Here is a 23,200-nt window from a genome sequence, read left to right on the forward strand (position 1 = left end):
CAGGTAAAACAGGAATCGAATTTGTTTTCTATCTGTTCCCTCTGCAAACCCCACTAAAATGACTGTCAAGGAATAAAAAAGGTATGAAGTCACAAGAGAAAAGAGAATATGAGAGAGAAAGACGGTCAGTAGAGAATTCAGCAATTAGGACAGTGGGAAATAGATGGGATGAGTAGCAACTGACAGAGAAAATTTGAGAAAACAGAAACTTAAGTGTCTGAAATGCAACAGTACCCCCCAAAACTCAAGAATTAGAAGTGTCAGGTGCTTCTACAGGCAGCAGTACGTGTGTGTAAGGGATGGTATCAGGGAGCTCAAACCCCATCTTCTCTACTAGGACATCAGTAAGTAATATCCTAAATGAAAAAAAAAATCCAGATTAGCAGAAGAATCATTAAATAGGTATGTGTGTATGGATGCAGATATTTATAGATGTAATTTTCAGAAGAAATAAAAGGAGTAAAACAGAAGAAGAAAAGAAGACACGGAGGGATCGTCTCTGTCCAGAGAGACTGGCCAACTGGTTTTCTAAACTAGGTCTATGTATGACTTCTATAGAATTAAAATTCAGGGGCGCCTGGGTGGCTCAGTGGGTTAAGCCTCTGCCCTCAGCTCAGGTCATGGTCCTAGGGTCCTGGGATCGAGTCCTGCATCGGGCTCTCTGCTCAGCGGGGGAGCCTGCTTCCCCTCCCTCTCTATCTCCCTCTCTGCCTACTTGTGATATCTGTCAAATAAATATTTAAAAAAAAGAATTAAAATTCAGTTTAGAAAAGATTACACAACAATATAATAAGCGTGGAGCTGAGATTTAAATCCGTTAGTCTTCCAGTCCCGTCCATGTTCTGGGGTCAAAATGTGTAGCCTTTCTTCTACACATCTTTGTTTGTCACAATTTGCAAAGAATCACAATCTACTTGGGAGTGTCACCCTCTTCTTGGTCATCAGTCACTGCCGGGTTAGTCAGAAGAGACACACAAACACATGCACAATATGTGTATAGACAGACTCCTGTACTTTAGAGACTAAGAAATAAGTTAAAAGTTTTCCTAGGGTACCGTGTTACCACTCAGTCATTTTAATAAAGTATATAATCAAATCATTGCACTTAAAGAGATACTAACTTTAGTAGAATGAATCAGAAATGACTCAAACTATGTGCACTTCCTTAAAGAGCTTGCTTCTATGACTATTTAATAAAGGCATTGTGCCAGTGATGTGCTAAACAGTACATTAACTGATGCTCTATAGGTTCCTGAACAGTCTCGGTGAATGTATTTGAGTCGTGCTTAAATGTATTTAAAACACATTTTAGAAGCTAGTTAGACATCATAGGGGATCAATGTCCCAGTGAAAAGAGAAAAGGAGCCAAGTTACTTATGGGTAGAACCTGACTGTATTTGTTCACTGCTAATCCTAACCTCATTATAGTCATGGTGAAAGCATCTGGAAGGTCCAGCAGGTTGAAGAAAAGAAGGTAGCAGTTCTGTGATGCCAATTTTGCAGGAGGGTAATATAAATTGTCTTCAAGCCCAGGCAGGAATGATAAAGAAAAAGAACTGAAAAATAAGGAAAAGCACAGAGTAATCAGAAAAAGGGTGCGGTGGGAGGAGGGAAAGGGACAACCCATGCCATAAAGAGAATTAGCAGAGTGAGAAAGTGGCCCACCAAGGAAGCGAAGACAAAGAAGGCCAAATGCAGCTAGTTAGAAAGCCCACCAGGACGCACAGTGTGGCTCCACGGGAGGTTAAGGGAGGCATAAATTCTCTTGAATGTTGTTAATCTAGATGAGGTTTTACAATTTGCATGGTTGTGCTTTCAGGGTTTCACTTTTTTTTTTTTTTTTGGGTTTCACTTTTTTAAAAAATGAGGAGGGGGCGGGAAACAATGGTTTTAGCTTTCAAAACGAAAACCTAGTCCTAATTAACATTTGGAGTCTGATTTTCAGAGATTCCAGCTGGAGGATCTAAAGTAGAGCCCTGAACCGAAAGGGACTCCGGACAAGCTGAAAGACATGCCCGGATTTTTCTGCCCGGTGCAGAGATTGCACAAAACTGGCAGAGAAATTCACAAACAAACCTCGAGGGGATTGGAATTTGGCGGGCAGTGAGTCTGGAAGACAGCTCCAACTTAAGCTAATTTTCCATTTTTCTCTGGATTTCTAACACGGCTAACACGTATTCAGATTTAGATTTGTAAGAACCTACACCATCCCTACCAGAAGCGGAGTAGCTGTCCCCTTGACCGGCATCTGCGACCTCATTACTCCTACGATTAGCGTTTTTATGGCCCCTCTTCACCCATGGATCCTAAAGAACTTGGCAAGAATGTAAAAGAAAAAGTAAGCCCATATGATCTGTCCTTCAGGAATCAGCAGGGAAGGAACAGTTATTATATCTGATCTGTAAACAGCTAAAATGTGGCAAAGAGAAGTTTAATTACTGGCTATTATTTAAATGACAACATATAAATAGGAAGGGAACGAGAAGTTAAAGCACTTCATAATCACACAGTGCATGAGTTATAAAGTCAGGATAGAACGTTTGGTTTCCTGAATACAGCTATCATAAAAAGGATTCATCTTTCTCTTTTTACTAAGGCACTTACAAAGACATACTCAGGTGAGAGGTTTTCTTTTTTTGTTTTTGTTTTTAAGAACCAGTCACAATCCCACCTGGTCATACTTCAAAGTTCAAGCCTCAGGCATTTATTAAAAGTAATTTGTGACTCTGGGGATGGAATGGTTTTCTGAAGCATAGTCGTAGAGGTCAACCTTAAGGGCAGAAATGAGAAAAGACTGAGAAGAGAATGGCTGGGCAGGTTGCACTGACACGGAGGGGGAGAGAAAGAACAGATTTCCAATCAGACACAGGATCTTTGTATGCATGCCTTTTTCCAGTCCCCTGGGGACAACTGTTATTACTGCGGTGTTTTCCTGCAGCTCTGAAGACCGCAAACCCAGAGTACACTGGAGCTACCCAGAGGATCCGCACAACTGGGTTCTGTGCCCCGACCAGCCCCCACCAGGGCCTCTGACTCGAAGCCCTGACCGGAGAATCTGTACTGCTCACAGGTGGTCTGGTGCCTCGGTGGCGGCCAGGACCGTCCATCGCCCCGGTGCGTCCTGGATCTCCGCAGGTGCAGGCCCAAGTGTCACCTCTCTCACTTGAGGCTCAGCCAGCCCTAAGGCTGAAATACGACCCTGTCTGACTCACTTGGGTCTTTGAATATTTCACTTGGGAGAAAATGTTCCTTCCTGCTTTCCTGGAAGAGGGCCAGCCAGTTTAGCTGCCACGGGGAAGGCAGGACTTCTGCACTGGAGTCTCTTAGATGCTCAGGCATTGCATTTCACCTTGAAGAATAAAGATGCCTCTGATTTATGATGGTGTTGATGTGTTTTTCCATCCAGCACTGGAGTTTCACATGGTCAAATACACACACAATGCACAAGCCCGTGTGAGAGGCACAAGCCTCTCCCTTCCCTGAGCTCAGATCATCTCATTCAGATCTGTAGACAGTCTGTGCCCTAGAATAAAGCACACCTCTTAGAACAGGACTTTTTGGTCTGACTCTAGCCCCTCTCTCTTGGCTCAAGATCTGGGCAAGAAAAAAAAAAAAGGTATAATAAAAGTTTGATTTCCCTGCCGTCATTTCTACCTCATGAATTATATACTGGCCCCTGCATCCCATCAACTTAGAGCAGTAACCGAGGCAGTGCCCATGAGCCATCAAGAAGCCCAGCTAACAGGGCTACCATCTGGAAAATAAATAATAAAAGGGAGGCAGAGAGAGGTCCAAGACAACACAGAAGAAAGAATCCAAGGAATGGTGTAGCAGATGGAACGAATTAGGGATGGGAGCATTGTTGGTATCAGCTACTAAATGTGTAAGAAAATACAACTGCCCACCTACATTTAAGTAAATGCAGCCGCTCCGCTGAAGCTAAATTTGTTCCCCAACTCCTCCTCACCTGGTCTTTCCAAGCCCAGTTTCCTCCTATACAAATTCCTATCAAGGGAGTACTCCTATGGCAAGGATACATACAGATATCTCTAACCAGTTGCTTTAAGAAACCGCACAAATATATTTACATTTAAATCCACGGCATGCTACATCTACAGGGAAAGGGAACACCAAAACATTTTCTGTGTTTGACACAGCAGAAAGTATTCAACTGTGCAGAGAGAGGACAATACACACCCCCTTAAAATGTTCCGAAGGCTAATATGACTTTTAAACACATCTCTTTGAAACCTTGTATAAAGTCTAACATTGCCAGGATATTTCACACAGATTTAAATAGTTCATTCAGTTTTTAAGCCCATTGTTTTCTGTTCTGTTCTTATCGGGGGATGGTGACTGTTAACTCTTCTGTAGGTAAAGTATATACGACCTGAAAATATTTACTACGTGTATCTTTATCCTGCTCTTCTTTGGCTTAAAAATCCCAGTTGCTTTTGATTTTTGCCTCAAATGAATTAACAACTTTGGAGATTATTCTTGCTACCTTCAACAAGGTTTGTATTTCAGACCTGTACCCCTGAAGCAAATAATACATTATATGTTAATTTTTAAAAAATGGTCTGTATTTATTTTTTTAATTTTATTTATTTGACAGACAGAGATCGCAGTGAGGCAGGCAAAAAGAGAGAGAGGAGGAAGCAGGCTCCCCGCTGAGGAGTGAGCCCGATACGGTGCTCCATCCCAGGACCCTGAGATCAAGACCTGAGCCAAAGGCAGAAGCTTTAACCCACTGAGCCACCCAGGTACCCCAAAAATGGTCTGTATTTTCTAATGGCTATGGAGGCTAGATCTAAAGAGAAAATAGGAGTAGACTACTGGTAAGAAGAATGAAAAACAGAGAAATACTCGGGTTTTTTCTTGGTCCCAAGTATACTCATTGCCATGTAGCTGTAGCTTGTTTTAAGAAGAGGCACGCTGCTGTTTACCCATGATGAAACACGATTTTTAAAAATTTTAACTACAATTTTAAAAGCAAACCAGTGTTTCCTGGCTTCTAAGAATTTTACTTTTACTACTCTCTGCCAGATGTTTCTACCTTTGTCCTTGACCTCTAATTCTACATTCTATTTCAGGTGATTTATTTTATTTTTTTCCAAAAACTACTGGAAGATGGATACTTTGCTCCCCAGCTGCAAGGTGCTGCCCTGTACCTTCATCGAGGGGCGCATTCTCTTATCCCTGCTCACTGTTTCTCAAAGTGCAGTTGACAATTCCCTGGATTAACAGCACCCCAAAGCAAATTCTTGGAACTCACCCCAGACTTGACATGTCAGAATGGGAAAGAAGAGGCAGCACCCAAGAATAAGCACTTTAAAAATAAGAAGCCCAGGGGCACCTAGGGAGCTCAGTTGGCTAAGCATCTGACTCTTGATTTCGGCTCAGGTCATGATCTCAGGGTCATGAGTGGAGCCCCTTGTCGGCTCCACGCTCAACGCGGGAGTTCCCCTTGGGATTCCCTCTCTCCCTCTGCCCCTCACCCCTGCTCTCTCTCTCTCTCTCAAACAAATAAAATCTTTCAAAAAAAAAATAAGAATACAAATAATTCTTTAGCTCACTTTTTATAAAAATGACCCGCCGACTCCCTTGCCCTTGTGAAATGAGTCAAGATCCGGGTGTGGCCAGAACAGGTCTTGAGTGTTCCACTGGTTGGGTCGTCCCGTCCTGCACAATCTCCAGTAATGACCCATCTTGCGTCAAACCCCTTAGCTGCCATCTTAAATTGGGGGCTCTCTCATCTGGACTAGAAGAGCACACCTGCTAAGTTTAAGAACTGATTTCTCCTTTATCTCTCTGACCAGTCGTTCTGACACAAAACAAGGAGGTGGTAAGGAAGGGCTTGTTCCTTATAAGGATAGGACTTGGACAAAGAGAAACTGCCCTAGCCCTATTTCTCGCAGAAAACGCAAACTTGCAGGCATGCAGACATTATTGCTCAATCCCCTTTGCCTTTTAAAATAGTGTATACTGGGGGCACCTGGGTGGCTCAGTGGGTTAAGCCTCTGCCTTCAGCTCAAATGAACTTAGGGTCCTGGGATCGAGTACTGCACTGGGCTCTCTGCTGGGTGGGAGCCTGCTTCCCCTTCTCTCTCTGCCTGCCTCTCTGCCTACTTGAAATCTCTCTGTCAAATAAATAAATAAATAATCTTTAAAAAAATAAAATAAAATAATGTATACTGCACAGCTTCCCTCCAGTTTTCGGAGGGCACCTCATTCCTTCGGGAACACCAAACGGGATTAGATAGGGCGCCAGAGTTCTATTAAGCAATCCTTGACCCTATATCTCCCTCCAGATCAGCCTGACCTCTTTTCTCCTCAGGGTATACACACAAACATGGGTATTGCCCATTGTATGAGGATGAATAGTGGCCAAGGAGCATAACTTTCATTTTGTAACAGAAGCCACTCGGTATTACTGATAAATGAAATTCAATTAATGTTTATCACACGCTCAGCTAATGTTTAATGAACATTCATACAAGAGGTGCTTGTACGTCCTTTATCATGTTCTGACTCTCCTATCTATCCTATCTTAGTATGAGTTTTCTCTTGCCAGCTAGTACCAGGACGGAAGCAGTAAAACCAAAAGCAGGAATGGTCTTGAACAGATGCCAAGAAAGAACAGTGCCAACAGATTTCCAAAATGCAACCCATCCAGGGACTAAGAAATGAAGGCGAACCAAGACGGCCACAAATCTGACCAGTGGCCCTTTTAAGAGAAGGAATCACGGGTATGATTAAGTTCAAAATCTAATCAAAATCTTTTGATTAAGATAAAAAATCCTCAGAAACAAGGGAGGTTTGCAGTCACTCCTGAAAAATTAGCATGACCTACACATTATTGGCGTGCAACCTCTATGAAGGCCCCAAGCTGTATCCCATGGGTGTGTCTCCATAGTTTTCTGAAGCTGGTTATCTGACCAACAAGTTTATTTTTTTTTTAAAAGATTGTCTTTATTTATTTCTTTGTCATAAAGAGAGAGAGAGCATAGTAGGAAGAGCAGTAGGCAAAGGAAGAAGCAGGGTCCCTGCTGAGCACAGAGCCCAATGTGGGACTTGATCCCAGGACCCTGGGATCATGACCTGAGCCAAAGGCAGACACTTAACTGACTGAGTCACCCAGGTATGCCATGGTTAAAAGATAAATCTAAAGGATGGAAGTGAACTTCAAGCCTGCCTCTATGTGTCAGACAGCCTTTCTTCTGCTATTCCATGCAGCCCTCACTGTACCTGCTGCTAGGTCTTCTGATTCTGTGCATATCAGAGTTTCTAGTCTTTACTTCTTCTATTCCTGGCCTGCGTTTATTTCCACAGTGCTGATTCTCCGAAGACTGATCCAATCTTTTTCAAATTTAAGACTCTCCAAGTTCTACCTTCAACTCTGTCCCTCCCTTTAGGGGAATGAAAACAAGTGTCACTGAAGAATTAGGCTTTTTTTCCCCAATAGGGATACAAAAATATATAAAACACACATCTGACACTTGGGAGCCTGCAGTCTGTGGGAAGGATGGATCTATCCAATAATCTTGAAATAATGCGGTAGGTAAGGTGATAGGCATCTGTAAGGGTGTGTGTAAGGCTTTACATGAGAAATGGCAGCCAATGCCCAGAAAGACTTCCTGGAAATTCCCACAATACCTTAAAAGGCTTTCTAAGTTTTATTGGGAACTGAGGAATGTCAGTTAACCATGGCTACCTATACTAATATAATAAACACTCATGAGGATATAAACTGGGTATAAGTTGACTATTTCTGCCTTCTTAATACATATTATTGTTTCGATAAGACCCTATCCCCACATAGTGAACAAGGGTAGATGTTTTTGATTTGTATTTGGTCCTAATTATTTGAATATAATTCTGCCTCTGATCTCCTTCATCTCTCCCACTTTTGAAAAAGGAAGGGCATGGCTCTACAGAACAGTGAAGGGGTAAAAAGAGAGTGTGAGAAACTGTAATCCAAAATGGAGTCTGCTGAGAAGGACACAATGTGTGGTCACAGAAAAAGTAGCACCAAACGTGAGGTCAGTGGACCCTCAAGTTTAATCATCCGACAGGAGGGAAATTAATCTTTTCTCTCCAAAAGGAGGCTGTAAGTGTGGTCTTTATTCCCAGCTGCATTCCCTGGAGAACAAGGTGTTCTTAGTTTAAGTGGAACCTAGGGCTGTGGACTTTGGCAGGATTCATAAATACAACTTTCTGAAGGAAAAAGGAAGGAACAGAGGGGGGAAAAATCCCAGAGAGGGCAAAACATGTGACCTGACAGTCTCATAGTGTTCATGGATTGAACAAACACTCACTTCAATCATTGCCCCACAGAATGAAGATGCCTCCTGGTGTCTCTCTTTCTCTTGCCGTGTCGAGAAAAGAGTACGCTTTCTTGGACAAGCATTTGGCAGAATAAGTTTTTGTTTCCTGCACAGTTATCCTAGACCATTTGTATACGTGTCTATAATTTTAATGGGCACAGGTCTGGGAAGAGGAAGAACAATCAGGAAACCAACGCAGTAGCCCAAGTGGGAAATGCTGAGGCACCAAGAAGGGACACAATGGTAGGAATGAAGAGAGCTACTCATGGAATGATCTGGTGACCAACTGGCCTGGTGACTGACTGGACCTGGCAGCTTCTCCATGAGATCTGTGAATTATGGATCTCAGGGGGCTTCCCTAGGAATGGCCTGTTTCCCCTTTCTTCTCTTATTCTTTCCCTTTTCCCATCCTCAGGGTTTGTACCTACTCACCTTGAGGCCACAAGAGTAGTTTGGACTCCCACTTTCTGCATTACTCACTCAGTAAGCATTTACAAAGTGGCTAACAGTTCACCACGACTGCCATACTTTGTACCCATCAGCCATGGACCAGACATAGTATGGTACTTAAACACTTCATGGACATTATCATGATAATGCCTTAACATACCTCTTAAAATCATTTTGTCGCCTCTACTTTGTTGCCCTCAGTACAGAATAAGACACAAGGCTCACACCACTCAGTTGACCTTGGATTTGAATTTCCATTTGTGTGACCCCAAAACCTTTCCACCAACCTAGCTACCATTCCCTGCGCATTTGCAACTTACAAAAGAAATAGACAACATGAGGAAGGGCGGGTCAGGATAAATAGGAGGAGTGTCAGGTTAAGTTTTGAGAAACACCTAGAAAAATAGAATTTCATGTATGAACAAGTTTGGGCTGCTGAGACAAGGCCAATGCAGGTGACAATGAGAAGGTGAAATTATTTACACAAGATGTTGTAGAGAACACCTTAGAGCTGTCTCTTGAAGAAAGCAAGAGGCATAGAATGATGGAGCATTGAAGGTGAAAACTCGGTGGCCAAGGGGGTAGGACACAAAAGAGCAGAACTGACAGGAAGCAGGACACAGATGGGGGATAGCGGGTAATGGATTCACTGTCTTGAGCTAAGAGGAATGAGCTACTTGACTTTTACAAGGCTGGATGTCTCACAGGGACATCTTAGAGTTATATTCAGTACTGGAAAGCAAAAAAAGAAAACTCCTTTTAGATACTGGGGAACAAATGTCTAATTTGAGCTCAGATTTCTGTGCAGCACTTTCAAGACTTCCTCTCATCCACTGAGCCCTCTTTGGTTTATCTTGCCTCAGGGTCTGTCTTCCCTCTCTCTATCCTTGATGCTCTTCAGTTGCCTCTAATATATTTAGCTGACTTTTTCCAGTAAAGAATTAGGTGTCTGCCAAGTGGCCAGTTCCAGCCTCTCTCGTCTTCTCTTCTCCTGTTCTGCCCCTCTCTGCATTTCTTACTACTTACATCTTCAGAGTTTCTTCTCTTTCTCCTCCCGTGTCTGATTGCTTTCCTTTCTGGTGCATATTGATGCTCTTCCCCCCACCCCCCCCTTCTTCCTTTCACCCCACAGGCCAGACCTTGAGAAGCACTGGAGCCGGGGTACCAACAGCTATCAGGTGGTCAAGGCTCAGCTGCACACAGCAGCCATTGGGCAGGGTAGTCACAGGAGGGAGGGGAGTATTTCCTTGTGACATCAACAAAGGCTAGGAAGGAGGGAAGCCTAGGAAGCTCTGGTTAAGAGATCTAGAGGACACGCTGGGGGTTCAGTGAGGAGGGGAGTACACGAGGAAAGCTCTGCGTTGTAACCTTCTGGGAAACACGGAAGCCAGCTCCAAGCCCCGACACCCACCCTCCCTCTTGCCATCACACATAGAAGAAGCAGAAGGGAATTCTCAGGATCCCTTTGATCTCTTCCCAGTTCTGAGTCCTCTGTCTGTTTATCTCCCTCCTTCCCTGGCCTCCTCTTCCCTCTTTTTACACCCTGCCCAGTAGATGAGTCACTGCCCCTCCTCCCCACCCCACTGCCATCTGTTTTTCTAATGATGGCAGAAGATGAGCTGTTTTGTTGGCCCGCGCGGTAACAAAGCATACTCCATGCTAGCATTTTCCCTGATGGACTCTCAGAGCGCTATTTTATTGGTGTCATTTCCCCCACCCAGTTTTCTCTTTGTCTCAAACCCCACCCTTTCCCCCTCTTTGGCTTCATGTAGATCCCAGTTTCCCAGAATTCGATAAAGAGAAACAGGGATACAGAAGAACCGAGGGACTGACAAGCATGTGGGTTGGGTGTGTGTTGGGGGGAGGGTGCTGGAAATCAGTGGCAACGCAACAGCTCTTGCTAGCACACAGGGAGCAGCCAGTGTTACCCAAGTGTCACCGCTAAGTGGCTTCATTACTTGCAGTGAGAGATTTGGATGGCAAAACCTCTTGTGACTGAGGGGCTATCCCCAGGGTGAGAGGGTTTAAATCGTGTGTGTGTGTGTGTGTGTGTGCACGTGTGTGAGAAGTGCCTCCTCCCCCATCCCCCCACCCCACCACCTCCCCATGTCCGGATTCCAGGACTCCTGCGTCAGTCTCCCTCAGTGAGGCTCTGCCTCATTCTAGACTCTTCTTCACAATAACTCCTGTTAATCTAGCTAAGGAATTCACAGCATGCTAAATCCCCTACTAGAAGGCACTCCCCTGTGTGAAGAAGTACACAGGATTCCCTGAGGAAGTAAATGTTTGATTCAAGTTGGTCAACGGTGGATTACAGGTCTACCTCAGAGGTTGAACATATAAACACCTGCGTGCCCCAGGCAGTTGATGCCAAGGAGGGATGTGCACTAGGTAAGAAGCCATAGGGAGACGGGAGCATTTTGCTCAGCCCAGAGCAGCTGCCCTTCTGGAGTTGTAGCTGTTACTCAGAGCCAGCTAATCGTTGCCATGGTTGCCAGATAGTCTTGTTTTTCAGGAGACAAATCCGCACAAAGTGTTTCATACTGATTTTTACTGGGAGTATGTGTGTACGTGTGTGTGTGATATTATAAGTACATGTACAAGTTTTATGTGAAAGCCCAATTTTTAAATATTGGCAACCAAAACAAAATTGTTGTCAGACACGGTGCTGGCCAGACAAACCTGTCTATAGGCCTTTGGTCCGCAAAGCTCTGATCTAACTAAGCGCAATTAAGCTCCAGTTACGGAATCCCAAGACCATAAAAAATTCTGATTTGCTTTTAACTTATTTTTTATTAGGTCTCATTTATTAGGTTTCATTTGCTTTTAACTTATTTTTTATTAGGTCTCATTTAAAATGAGACCCTAGAGATTTTGCTAAAAAGAAGAAGAAGAGGAAGGGGAAGAAGGAGAAGATACGACAGAAGAAGGAAGGAGGAAGAAGAAAGAAGAAAAAAGGAAGAAGAAGAGAAATCCTAATATCTGTAATTTGGGAACTGGAGAGCTAAATATAAGTGATTAACCAAAGGACACAGGAGCAAGATCTTGAATTAGAAAGGCTCAACTCCTTGTGAGTTAAGCAGAATTCGAACTCTAGTCTGGGTTGGGGGGGGCGGGCGTGCAGCTTACCTCACATGACTGAATGCAGTGGACCAGGACAGGGTCTGGGTGCCATTGACGCCGCCCAGTGCACACGATGCTCTGAAGGGGAAGACGAAAGAACAGAAAACAAAAACAGCCCTTGTCAGTAAGAGAAGGGGCAGACCCTGAGCTCCCCGTACCAGTCCCACCCCATTTCCTGAGGAGGGAGACCCCGGTTGAGTCCTATTGAGACAGCCGAGGCCGGGGCCAGTTGGTGTTTCCTCCAGAGCTGCTAATCCCGCCAGCTGGTACCAAGGTGGAGCTCTCATCCTCTTCATCCTCCTTCGCTCCTCTCTCCCAAGATATCAGAATTTCCAGAGAGGTGTAGCTATAATTTTAAGAAAGCATCCTCTATGTTGTAATGAGTTTAATTTGGCTCTAGGCATAAGATTGTTTCCATTTGTTTTGAAGTTTTCAATAACATTACAAGAAATTGTGAGCTGCCTGGGTTGACCAGGAAGCACCAGGGATTTTTAAGGACTGAGAAAGGGCTGAGGGTTGACCTAAAAATGGATCTCAAGAATCCTAGACGATAAGATGTGAGTGTTCAGCAAAGACGGGAGGAGACGCTGCACGATCGGCAGCTCTTGCCAGCACACTTATCCCTTCCTCACGGGAAATGAAAGAAGATCTACGCATTGGTCAAGCAGGGTTAACGGGACACCGTGGGCTCAAAATGGCACCTGCATCAAGCGGGAAAGCGCAAGACCACGTTCGTGTTAAACACTGGTGATTGTCTTGGTCCCAGTGGTCATTTCCAGATGTGCATTTAAACAGTCATCTACTCTTGCTTGAATGATGCTTGTCACTGAGCTTTTTCCTTTTAATTTTTGTATTTTAAAATTTGGAAAGATGCACTTCAGGAGAAGAGAAAGTCCCACAGGAGGCTTCAGGGAGAAAAGGAGATTCCCAGTCACTTGTAGACTTTCATACGCACATTTTAATTCAGTGCGCAAGGAATACGGTGCAATCAGAAGAAAAATAATACACTGTCGGATATGAGTTTTACACAAGGTAGTACTTCCGGTAACTGGAAATCATACATTCTAGAATGCTAAAACTATGCAATAATCAGATTGGAGACATTTGCATATATTAATACGTAGGTACATGTATATGAACCTCATAGCTATGAGAATGGGAGTCTGCAAGATTTTCCTCTTTCACCACTTCTCTAGAGAGGGGATAAATACCATATATCCTAATAAATTGCAATACTCAAAATTCCACATTGTAATAGCATAGAAAGTGACTTGTTTTTAAGTTTTCATTGCACTGGGAAAAAAAAGATTATCAAATCTATAAAAAATTATACAAATACATAAGGTAAACACAATAGGGGTGTTCAGCCTACTAAAAACTGAGGTATTCTGCACAAAAGTCCACTTACGAAGACCATTAAGAAGACCCCATATAAACAATGGCTCAGCTACCTGGAAAGGATCCTTGTTTATCTTTTAAAACCAATATCAGTGGAACTCTATTTAGCTAGTGATGGTCTTGACTACTATTATTTAAAATATCCACATTTTATGCTTTCTTGTTGTCACCAGATGATGGTTATAGCATGTAACGGGAAGTTTCACCCTGGAGATGTAAATACATAGCAGTCTTATTCCTTCTCATGGCACCACATTCCCTAAGGATCCCCTTTCCCCATCCCTATCAGTCAGACTATCAAATGTATACAGGCTTCCAGCACTCTGAGCCAGATTCCCCAGTCAGCAAGAGGGGTCTGAATATTCACAAATCTAGCTGGTGCCCTTAAAGAGGTCAATTCTTCCACATAAGGGGATATTTAACCTTGGCACTCTCACAGGGTGTCCATGGCCAGAACTCTCCAGAACATTTTAACAGACTGTACCAGCTTCTCTCTTTTTTTTTTTTAAGATTTTATTTGTTTATTTGACAGAGAGAGATCACAAGTAGATGGAGAGGCAGGCAGAGAGAGAGAGAGAGAGGGAAGCAGGCTCCCCGCCGAGCAGACAGCCCGATGTGGGACTCGATCCCAGGACCCTGAGATCATGACCTGAGCCGAAGGCAGCGGCTCAACCCACTGAGCCACCCAGGTGCCCTGTACCAGCTTCTCTTATGCCCTCTAAACCTTCTACCTCATCCACGTCATTTATAAACGTAAGAGTATGCGTTTGTTAACACTTTAGAAATTCTAAGGCTATATTGTAAAGGGCAGGGGGAGAAAGAAAGGAAAAGAGTCTGTCTTTACTTGTGATTTTTTTTCACTCTTTTGTCTTTTGAAGTATACATATATACTTCCAATTTGCCACATACAAATGATAAAATACCGTAATTTTATTTTGTACTTTGGTCTGCTGTTGGTTGCTTGTTTGTCTTTATTTCATTTCACAGTGTTCCCTAGGGTTCTGTCCATTTTATGTTATCTGGAGTGTTGCCTTCTATTGATTGCATACTATTTCATTGCATGTATGAACCCCCATTTACTTACCCAGACCCATATTGATGGATATTTGGGTTATTCAGTCTTGTGCTCCAACAAACAATGCTACGCATAAAACATTTCATATATGGGCAACTATACCTGCAGAATAAATTCATGATAGTAGAACTGAGAATATTCATCTCAATGATTCTTCAATGTTCTGTCATTCAGACATGAAAAGGTTTCAACTGGCATCCTTCCTTAATCTCTAGAAAATTGCAAAAGCTTCTGGTACCTGGGTGATATGCCTTCCTAGATTGTGAAATCCTTGAGAATAGGGACTGTTTCCCACTCATACATCTTATCTCAGTGACTTAGAGATGATGTTTTATAAGCTTTTGTTGACCACTAAATATGATGATGGAGCTCCAGGATTCTCCACAATCTTCTGGCCTCTGAATGACATTCATCCCATAAGAAAAGACATGCTTATGTCATTAATTGAACTACTACTTATTGATCAAAACCAGAGAATTTCAAATGTGTTTCAGGCCCGAAATTTTAGAGGCATATTTGTGGTGGTGAGGTAAAAGAAGGGAGTGAAACAGGAAGAAAAACAATGGAAAGGGCTAGCTACTGGTGACATTATTAAATGTCAACAAAGAGGCCATTAGACTGAGGTGGCTCTGATCCATGGTAGCCCACATAAGCAACCCAACATCTAAGCCTGTGAATGCTTCAAGGTTACGAAACTGAAAATTATGGACAACCAGTCACAAAGACTCAACTAGGCTTTAAGCTATAGCCAGTCAATAATTTCCTTACTTTCCTTCTGTTTTTTCTTTCTCTACCATAGAGTCTGTCCTGAGCTCCTCTTCCTGGAGCACCCCTAACCACTTTTAGTTTGATGCTGCCTGACTCAAACAGATTTTTGGTCAAATAAGCCCTTAAAATTTTTAATATGCTTCAACTTATCTTTTAAGGATTCACTGTAACTTTCTTATTTTCTGGAATATTTTTGACAAATTATGATAGTGTATATTACATTTGAAAAGCTATAGGAAATAATTGAAAGAACAACCTTATAGCCTCTTTCCAGCTTTATTAAATCTTAACAATTTGATGGCGTCTGCTTCCAGAATTTAAATCACTAGAGATTCAATTAATGTCCCCTCATTCTCCTTCCTTCCTCCCTACTGGTAACCACTATTCTGAATTTTAAAATTATTATTTCTATACAGTTTTATGTAACTACTGTTATTATACTACTAATAAGCCACTTTGCAGGTGAATTGATTGTGAACAAAGATTTGTTTTGAAGTCTCCAAAAGGAAAATGTTTATGAGATACCAGTTTAAAGATTTCCTCTTGGTTGGGCCATTTACAAATTTTTTAAAAGTAAAAAGGGGAAAAGGGAAGAACAAAACGAAGGTGGGAGGGGGAAAGAGAGAGAGACAGAAAGAGAGAGAAGGAAGGGAGGAGAGGAAGGGGAAGGTCATAAGGCAGTTGACGGCTGTTGCTCAGTTAAATGTCTCACTAAAGGTCACAAGACTGATGGTTAGCCAACACTAAGGTCTAACACAGAATTGCTCAATTGTTTTTTTTTAATCAGGAATAGTTACTTGACAGAATGCGCTGCTAATCACAACAGACCACAAAGTTCTGCGGCTGCCCAGGTTTGTGACAATTTCCTTATTACTACATGTGTATGCAACCCTAAATAAAATACAGCCCTGCTTTTGCGTGTGTCTTTGGACAGTGGCGCATTACCCTGCAGTTTGCTTTTCAGTTCTTCTTCCCCCATCTTCCAAGACCGTCTTGGACTCGATGCCTCGAGACTCGCTCAAACCAAAAGCAGACACTTCCATACTTGAAACTGACGAAAAAGAAGGTTTTTTCATGACTCATGTCTGAGGGATTTGTTCTCCCACTGATGTGTGTGTGTGTGTGGCAAGTGTCACTGGGGCTGTTACACAACTGCGCCCATCAAGAGGACACTCTGAGGGAAGAGGGCAAGGATGAGGAGACAAGAAGACAGATGGGAGGGTGAGACCAGCTAGTGGGACACTACGGCTCCTGGGGGACACTGTCTTCTTTTTCTCTTCCTGCTTTTCTCTTCCTCTTAAAACATTTTGTTTTTGCTTAAGGAATTACTAATCCTTTGGGGACCAATTTGGGAAAACAAAGTCAGAAATTACAAGATTTGTTTTGACTGAGTGATTCCAGTGAAGAGCTGGGCGGTGGGGGGGCGAGGGAGGGCTTCCCTGCAGTGCTGTGCATCTCACAAACCTCCCATTTGGAGCCACAGGAAAATCTCATTAGTTTGGACTTCACTAATTCCTAATTGTGATATACTAAAAAAAGAAAAGAAAAGCATTGTTCGGTCTGTGAAAAACGAATTTACGAAGCAAACTAATAGAGGAAATGAGATGTTATGATGGATGCTTTTGTACTTCAGAACGGAACGCTTTCAAGTATAATTACGTGCAAACAATTGCCACATTATGTATATAAAAAAAAAATCACCTCCCCATGAAATCAGAGTCTTGAAGGACCACGTCTTTCCAACATAAGTCAAAAATGTTAATTTTCCCATTTAAGTGGTAAATCTCAAAATATAATAAAACATTCCCCCAACACAGTGGTTAAGGAAAACCATAAAAATTCAACTTTACATAGGCCTTTGGAAAAATCAAAACGTTTGCCTTGGGAAAGAGCTCTGTGGAGGCAGGAGCTACTCTCTTCTACGGGCTCTGGTTTTGGCAACCCGTTTTGAGCAAGGGACTAAATGAGTCATCCGCTGGGGAGATCTGGGGATGAAAATAAGACATCATTCCTACCCGCAAGAATCGTCCAGTTTAGAGGTAGAAGGACAGAAAAGAAGAAAAAGGAAGGGAAAAAATGAAGCAGAGGAAATACAGGGATGAGAAAAGCACAGAGTGCTCCCAACAGAAGTCTGAGGGGAGCTCCTCCCACGCCCTCAGCTCAGGCTCCCCAGACCACCAGGTGTCTGGGTACTGCCGGAGAGTTGTGGGAGGCTGTGGGGCAGAAGCTCGTGCTTCTGGGTGTGAGCAACGCTGCCGACTGGGCATGTGGCGTTCGTCTGTATCCCAACTGCCAGATTCCATTACTCAGTCACATAGACTGGCAGGCCTTTATTTGAGTGCCAAGAAGCCCTTTTGTTTGGTGTCCTGTCTTTCTGCCTGGTATTTCGCGACAGATGTCATCTCACCATAGAAATGTCTAGATCTCTGTGTACAGTAGGGGAAGGAGAAAGACACCATTTCAAAAACAAAAGGCCTAGCACGTCCACCTGAGCATTTCAGATCCTCACCTCTTGTCTCCCACAGCCAGGATGCCCTTGAGTCATGAGAAATAACAGTCATTTTCATCTGGACTCTCGGTCTCACAACCGAAACGGTTAGACGTTGCTTCTTTAGTCAGTGTTCAAATAGGAAACACTGAATGGCCATTAATTCCCTTCCCAGCCCCATTTGTAAAAGGGGCAGAAAAAAGAAACACATGATCCACATGTTTCTGTCTACACTCGTGGGTGCACACCAGTGAGCAGAGTATACAACCCAGAGGACTCTCTGTTTTCTCTTTCATAAAGATAACTGGTGATACCCGTTCAGAGAGGAAGGAAACTTCCAAAAGTAAGATTTGTACTAAATGAACCAAAATTTCATTTTTACTCACTTCAGAACTATATAGGCTAAAAACCGGGTAAGACATCTCAGAAGGGTTATTTTTAATTTTCACAACAGCCCTGCAAGATAGAGAATATTATCCTGGCCCTTGCTGCTGAAGAGGCGGAGGCCACCAAAGGGCAAGTATTTGAACTTGGGGGACTTCACTCTTCCTTACGCCAGTTGCTACTTCGAGTTGTTTTTCATCAAAACCCCAGGTTACCTAAATTCTCAGAAATTCTCCCTTTCAATAGAGAGTATATTATTTTAGAAGTCAGGTATCATTCGCAGGTCTAAAAACCTGTAGAACCCCAGGGGAAGGCAAATAAGGTTTGTGGGCATCTCAAAAGTATACTTGTTGGTTCTTTAGAAACAATCTCTTTCACAATAGGGAGAAGTAGAATTATAGAAAACAGTCTCTCTAAATTATTTTTGTTAGAATATGTGCTGCCAAAGCGAGCACTAAATTATTTTTGTTAGAGAAGGAAGAAAGGAAATAAGAGAAGTGTAGGAATGAGGGGATTCTTATAATTGAGAGCAGTGTCTTCTTTTCTATTTGATGAGCAAACTGATCCAAGTACACTGCAGGGGAAAGAAACAACCATGGCAAATAGGGTGATTCAGGGGAGATGACATTGGACTTGGGATCAGAGAAGTTGATGGCACTTCTTTCTCCACTTCCAGCGTCAAGCTTGAACAGATCATCCAACGTCAACTTTATTGGTCAAAACGAGGATAATTAAATCCTTCTTTCCTAGTGTATTGGTTTGTGATAAGATTAAAATGAAATTATGAAATAAAATGAAATTAAACAAAATACATAAAAATATATATTTTCTATATACAACTTTGAAAACAATAAAATGTTATCCAACTGTAAGATACCGTTTTTATTACAAAGAATGAAGTCATTGGAAGCAGACTAGAGAAAATGATGCAACTGAATTCATTTGCTCTGTAGTCTTGCCAGATATAAAGGTATTTGAAGTATTGGAGATAGGGATTCGCACGAAATAAGGAGATCACCATTTACGAAACAAAGGAGCCAGGCTCCAAACAGACGTGCTTGTATTTAAAATATTGCTGTTGCCAGCATTTTATTTGGTAATAGCAGTGTCTTTCAAAGCATTACAGTGGAATGCTGGGTGTGCTTTGTGGCATCGCCAGCCTCTCTGAAGGGTGGAACCCAGCTCTGTCTCTCTTAAAAACTGCCCAAGTGATTCTTAAGGACACCAAAATTTAAGATCAAGCACAATACAGAACAACCCCCAAGATAAATCAATGTAAGTTATAAGGATTTTAATGAAGAGTTTCATTTAACACAACTGCTTTGGCTTATAAGGCATTTTCTCTTATTTATGAGGACAAGTTTAGATTTCCCGCTGCTCAGGAGCTACTGGATGCCATGGAATAGCAGACATCATGAAATCATATATGGCTGGTGTATAATCTTATCTCTGAGGACCTGGGAATACAAAAGTAAGCTCATCGCAATTACTGTTGCTTGCACTGATTCCTTTCTCTTATTTTCTGTTATGATAAAATTTTAATTTCCTAAAAACAAAGCATCCCATGTAAGCTTTTTTTTTTTTTTTTTTTTGGTAAACAAGGCTCCTTTATTTCATTATATCTATGGAATTGTTTTTTTTTTTTTTAAATATTTATTTATTTATTTGACAGAGAGAGAGAGAGATCACAAGTAGGCAGAGAGGCAGGCAGAGAGAGAGGGGGAGGCAGGCTCCCTGCTGAGCAGAGAGCCTGATGTGGGGCTTGATCCCAGGACCCTGAGATCATGACCTGAGCCGAAGGCAGAGGCTTAACCCACTGAGCCACCCAGGCGCCCCATGGAATTGTTGAGAGAGTCACAGATGACAGCTTCTTTGGACATTCTATGATAATTCATGTTAACCACTGAATTAACACTGGGTTTTCTTTGGGCATAAAGAATCTTGATTTGGGTTATGTTATCAATTATGTATTCAACTTTTAAAATTCTGACCTTTGGATGTTTTCTCAGGACAAATTACTCTTGCAAAATGAGGCTCATTTTGTGAGTTCTTACCTTTCTTCCTCCATGTTAGGAGAAGGAGCTAATTACTTCCCTTTGTTTTCACACAGAAATAGGACACAAGTCCCAAAAGCTCCAATAAAGTGAGATTGCCTCTAAAATTATGCAAATTAGGATTAGGATAGCTGTATCCCCAAATCACAAAGAAGGTCAGTATCATTGATTATGGGAAGAGCAGATAGATATGAGGGAAATCATCCTGTCTCTAGGAAGAATGGCACCTAATCAAGAAACAGTGTTCCTCATCAAGGACAGAGTTAATTTCTATCCATGTTTCTCATCTGATACTCATGCTAACCTTATGAAATAGCTATTATGTCTATCCTACAGACAAAGGAATGGAGGTACAGAACAGTAAAATTGCCTAAAATTATCCACCTGATGAATAACAGAGATTATGAGTTAAAACTCAGGTTTTTTAAAAATACATTTTTGATTCTAAGGTCTACAACATTTCTGTGATGCTATCAGCTTCAAAAATCATGCCTGAATAACCTGTTTCAAAACCTGGATTTACTGATTAGACCAGGGTCATGACACATGCAATGATACAGACAATAACACTTAATGTTTGGCTTAAGGAGAAAAAGGTACTCTGCATTTTCTCTCTGGGGTGGGCAACTTGAAAGGGACAAGGATGTGATTACACAGTCGTGCAGAGCTGCCGAAATGGCCCAGTTTGTCTAGGAAGCAGACATTCACTTCGAAAGTAGAAAATGGTGCAACAATGTCTTTGCTTGCTCAATTAATTTTTATAAGACACCAATGAGGTTCCCAGTACTGTAAAAGTCACTAGAAATATAATTGTAAAGAAAAAGCTATGGAATAGGGGCAAATAAATAATAATGACTCCCCTGAAGGACAGTTAAGAAAAAGGAGGCTTTCAAAAAATAGAAAATATCGTTTTCTAGTTTGGAGACAGTCAACGCCTCCGGTATCGGTACCCCTGCTATATTCATGGAGACAACCGAACTTCTCTCCTTTGAATGCGCCACTTAGAAAACAGAAATGGGAGACCCCCAATCACCGGAAGGCCTGCACTCTGGCCTCCCAAAACCCCACTAACTGCTCTCACTGGATGCCTTTACAGGGAAATGGGTGGAGAAGAGTTCCTTAAGCAGTTTATGTCTCAAGAGGAAGAAAAGGGTCTGAAATATCCTAAGCCTTTCCCCCTTCGGCTTCTAATGGAGAAAGAGAAGTCTTTTCCCTGGGGAAGAAGACTTTAAGGGGCTGAAGGAGAAGGTCTAGACCATCTGGCACTCCATGAAACAGGAGGCAGGGGCTATTCCAGGAGTCTTCCTCCGGGTGCTGTAATTCCAGCTAGAAGTGGGACGTAAAGTCTAGAAAGGCCAGGGGTGGGAGAACCAGGCAAGGTGTTTCTCTGGCTCTCTCCTTCCCACCCCAATCCAGTCTTCACCCTGCCCTCAGGCTCCTGGTTTGCTCTACCCTGCTCAGTGTCCTCCTTCGGTTCTTTGCCCTAGGAGGGGCATGGCCTGCTCTGTGGGATCTCACCCACCTGCCTCTCCCTGTCTCATCATGCCAGTACCCATCTTTCCTCTCCCTTACCACCACACATACCCGTGGTTTCAGCCACAGAGAACTTCTTACCATTCCTAACCCTCTAGAACATTCCTCATGATCATAATTTATGACCCAGAGAAAAAGCCTTCTGGTCCTTGGATTCTTCTTGAAGTTCCTGAGCAGAAGAATTAGTTGCTTCCTCCTGGGTGTTCCCACAGCACTTCTACCACAACCAAACCACTTCCCGTGTTGCATTCTTATAAATGTTTTCATGGCCAGATTGTAAGGCTCATAACTAGAAGGACTATCATTTTCTCATCTCCATATTCCCAGCACTTAGCCCCGTTCCAGGGCACACAGTAAGTCCTAACAACTGTTTGTTCAATGAACAATGGACTGAATTAATAGGGGTACACTACTCCCCATCCCCCCTCTCCGGAATCGTACTTGGAGTAGTTTTTTCTGATCCTCCTGCTTTGACACAAATCCCTGCTAATACAGCACAATTAGCCTGTGAGAAAAAAGAAGCAATCTGAGGATGGTTTCCAAATGAAAAGCTGGACATCTCTAGGTGACCCTTAAGAACAGTCTTCCAAGGATTTTCTTTGTTAGAGAGTCTAATAAAGCAACTGAGCTCCCAGGCTCTGTGTTATCCCAACCCTCCCCACTCTAAGGAGAAATAACCAATTTAGCACACGATCTTCTCCATCCAGATCTTGTACAGCCTTCTCTTCCTCATTTTCATGTATTTATTCTCAAATACTCATTAAGCACTTTCTGCCTACTAGGAACAGTTATAGCATCAGGGGACATAGTAGCGAATGGAACAGACAGTATTCCCTCCATGGGCTTTTAATTCTAGCAGCAGAAAGGGTACAGAATAAGATAAATAAGGAAAATATATAGCATGCCTGGTAATGGTAAGTCCTCAGGAGAAAAAAAATAAAAAAGGGACAGGGGGACAAAGGTTTTAGGGGAGTTAACATTTTGGATAAATCGTCAAACAGGGCCCCTGACATTTGAGTAAAATTCTGAAGAAAGCCAAGGAGCCAGACACGAGGAAGCCTGGGAGAAGAGCATTCTAAGCAGAGGGAACCACAGAGTAAATGTACTGTGGTGGGAATGTGCATGGCTTTCTGAGAATCAGCCATGAAACCATTGTGTGAAGATCAGAGTGGGCCAAAGAAAGCCTATAAGGGATGAAGTCAGAAAGGTAAGCGTGATCATTGGAGGAAAGGAGGCCACAGAACTAAGAACCCAGGTTTTGGAAGTGTCAGAGGTATGGAGATTGAAATCAGTGAATCCTGCAGGAGTATCAGCTAATACAACATGACCCAGGAGCCAAAGTGTTTAAGAAATAAATGGGGGGAAGTGACCCAGGAGTTAGAAGATGTCAAAAGATGATGTTTGCTCTGTTGGCATTAGATTCAAATGTGGGGAACTCCAGAGAGGAGACGGGGAGAATGGTTTGGAAGTGGCCCTGAGGAGACAAGAGGGCAGGTGCCCCTCTCCTGGGCCCAGGGGGGAAAGCAGGGAGGGGAATCCTCAGGGTTTCAATGGAGAATACAAACCAAAGGATAGCCCAGAGAAGAGGTTGTCAAGGTAG

At 42.7% G+C, this 23,200-nt stretch overlaps 1 protein-coding gene across 1 annotated transcript in view; it reads right to left on the minus strand.

Moving 5' to 3' along the window:
• The window catches only part of PAPPA2 (pappalysin 2), a 292,512-nt gene that overhangs the window by 23,056 nt on the left and 246,256 nt on the right, over positions 1-23,200 (minus strand). The window contains exon 20 of the mRNA XM_044267353.1: positions 11,907-11,978. Coding sequence (XP_044123288.1) covers positions 11,907-11,978 — 72 coding nt within the window. The remainder of the gene's footprint in view (positions 1-11,906; positions 11,979-23,200) is intronic.

This window comes from Neovison vison, chromosome 10 (genome assembly GCF_020171115.1).
Source record: "Neovison vison isolate M4711 chromosome 10, ASM_NN_V1, whole genome shotgun sequence".
NCBI classification, from domain to species: domain Eukaryota; kingdom Metazoa; phylum Chordata; class Mammalia; order Carnivora; family Mustelidae; genus Neogale; species Neogale vison.